The sequence below is a fragment of the Merops nubicus genome, unplaced genomic scaffold (genome assembly GCF_000691845.1).
Source record: "Merops nubicus isolate BGI_N331 unplaced genomic scaffold, ASM69184v1 scaffold8910, whole genome shotgun sequence".
In the NCBI taxonomy this organism is placed as follows: domain Eukaryota; kingdom Metazoa; phylum Chordata; class Aves; order Coraciiformes; family Meropidae; genus Merops; species Merops nubicus.
The window spans coordinates 2,973-5,358 of NW_008583521.1; the positions used below are offsets into that span (position 1 = coordinate 2,973).

The 2,386-nt window shown below is 34.9% G+C and overlaps 1 protein-coding gene across 1 annotated transcript in view; it reads right to left on the minus strand.

Moving 5' to 3' along the window:
- Nucleotides 1–1,384: 1,384 nt before the first annotated feature.
- Nucleotides 1,385–2,386, minus strand: part of LOC103773659 (protein PTHB1-like) — a gene marked incomplete at its 3' end in the record, with an annotated part of 6,143 nt that continues 5,141 nt past the window's right edge. The window contains exon 4 of the mRNA XM_008941037.1: nt 1,385–1,498. Within this exon, the coding sequence (XP_008939285.1) occupies nt 1,385–1,498 (114 nt within the window). The remainder of the gene's footprint in view (nt 1,499–2,386) is intronic.

Genomic DNA, 2,386 nt, shown 5'->3' on the forward strand with positions numbered 1-2,386 from the left:
TTTTCACCATTCTAGGTGTTCAAAAGTGTTTGTCTGGCTGAGGGGGTTCTGAGGTAGAGTTTACCTTCTGTTGCCCTGGCTTGCAAAGACATTTTCTTCATTACACCACTGCTCCTGATGAGGTACATAGGAGACAGGTATCAAGACTGACCTCAGATTTCCATGGTAAACAAAGACGCATGTCAAAAATCCCAAGAGTTTATTCTGCAAAACTGCATGGGGCTACATGGCTATTTGCTTTATTGATTTTATTCTTCCTAAAGCATTCCAGACTCTTAGCTTACAATCCCCTCAACACATTTGCTACTACAATTCCACTATAAGAAGTCAGGAAGATTTAGGAATCTTCATATTGTCTTTCTGCTGTTAACTGGAACGTGCCCATGCCCTCCACACTCACTCCTAAAGATGCTCTTAGCACAGCTAGCTTCTCACCCACGAGTTGACTGCTTTTCCCACAGTGGTTGTGCAAAATTAGTACATGAAAACCCCTTCAACAAGTATGAATTTGGGACAGCTGAATTTACTCCCAAGGACAAGCTTGAGTTCAGGGTAAGCTATTGTAGAATTATTACTAGAAGACTACAGACAGAACTGAGGAATTGTATTCAACATATTTGCCTCATTGACTCAGAAGACTTTTTGCCTTGGTAAAGTGTTATCACTCTGCCAAAAGTTTAGAGACTCTATTCATGTTGATTACTACCACCCCCCAATATTTTGGGGTAAATTTTACTTGTGAGGAGAAAGAGCTGCCATGTTAAGCAAACCTAAATGCTTCCAGATTGGAACACAAAAATATTCATAATTCTGTCAAGTTCAAAGAAGGCCAATATCTACTGAACTCATTCCAAACTACAAACACACCACAAATATTGTTTTCCACTCTTACATTTTTCCAATCAAAGTTTAAATATTTTTATTTAAAGTCTGCATTACATATCTTTAATGAATCTTACTATTTTAGGTTCAGAAAATGAAGATGTTAACTTTTTTCTCTTTTCAGGACAAGTAAGTTGCAGAAAAGTAAAACATATTTGAAGCACAGGGGAAAATTATTTTAAAACTGAAAGGGTTTTACCAAGTGTTTTCTCTTTTTAAAAATAATGCTATCCCTGTAAATTCACAACTGTTTCAAGATGTGAGACAACAAACACATTTTGCCTTTAATATTCATTGCTTCATTTTAACTTCAGTTATTTTCTACATGCATCAGATAAAAGGTAGCATCATTTAACTATACATAATTTATAACTATTATCTGTCATTTATAGAAATATGATTTATTTTAGTGGCATCACGTTGCTTTTGAAAATTGAAGTTAATCCTCAACTGTTCAGAAGTTATACAATTAATAACAAAAAATATGCAACAAACAGCTTACCTTTTACACCACCAAATGGACCATAAGTCATATTACAGGCAGTCCTCTGAAGATTGTGCTCGTACATCAGTTTAATCTGATACTGGTTCCCATGTTCCACATTCCCCAGAGTTCCTACAAAAAACGAAGGGTAGATATTTATCTTTGATTCATGTGATATAGAAGAAGCAGCACCAATTTAAATGTCCTGAAAAAAATGTGACTTACTCCTAATGACTTTGAGATATGAAGACAAAGATAAGAGAAAAAAAATATGCTAACAAAAATAATTTAATGCTATAACACTACACTCTCAAAAAAAGTCTGCAGGAACTTTAATCTCTTGACTCCCTCAGGGAACTAGCAGAAATTCAAGAAATCTTTCTAAAGAAACTGAAGTTAAAACTCCACTTTCAATAATCAAGAGTCTTCCCTGCAGCCCATGAAAAAAAAGAAAACCTCTTCATCATGTAGGGTAATACTTAAGGACTAGTCTTAGTAAGAAAAAAAAGTTTGAGAACAGTCACATTAACAAGGAAAAAGGTTTTTTGAGTGAATGATATCAAGCCTAAATCCTATCACAACTTTAAATATACAAAGATTATTCCAACACTACCTCAAGCAATATGCTATGAAAAGGCTGTAGCTTACACTAACTTTTTAAGTAACTTCAATTAAAATTCAATATAGCTTTAAACAATTACCCCAAGAGCTGCTCAGTTTTAGGGAAAGGATTGGAACAGACTTAGGGAAAAAAAAAAGCTCTGTCTGGGTAAGTAACTAGCCAAGTGGCAACACCAGAGGGAAAAACAAGTTAGAAAGTAGTCAGTCTGTGTATACTAAACAAAAAACCAACAACAACAAATATATATATACACACTGGTAGGCTCCAATCCTAAGAAATAAGTATTGCAGAGAAGGAAAATAGTGAAAACTGCAGGATATCTCAGAGTATGAGATGTGCCTTGACAACTGCCAGTTTTACAAGTGTCTTCACATAACCAGAAGGCAAACAATGAGGAA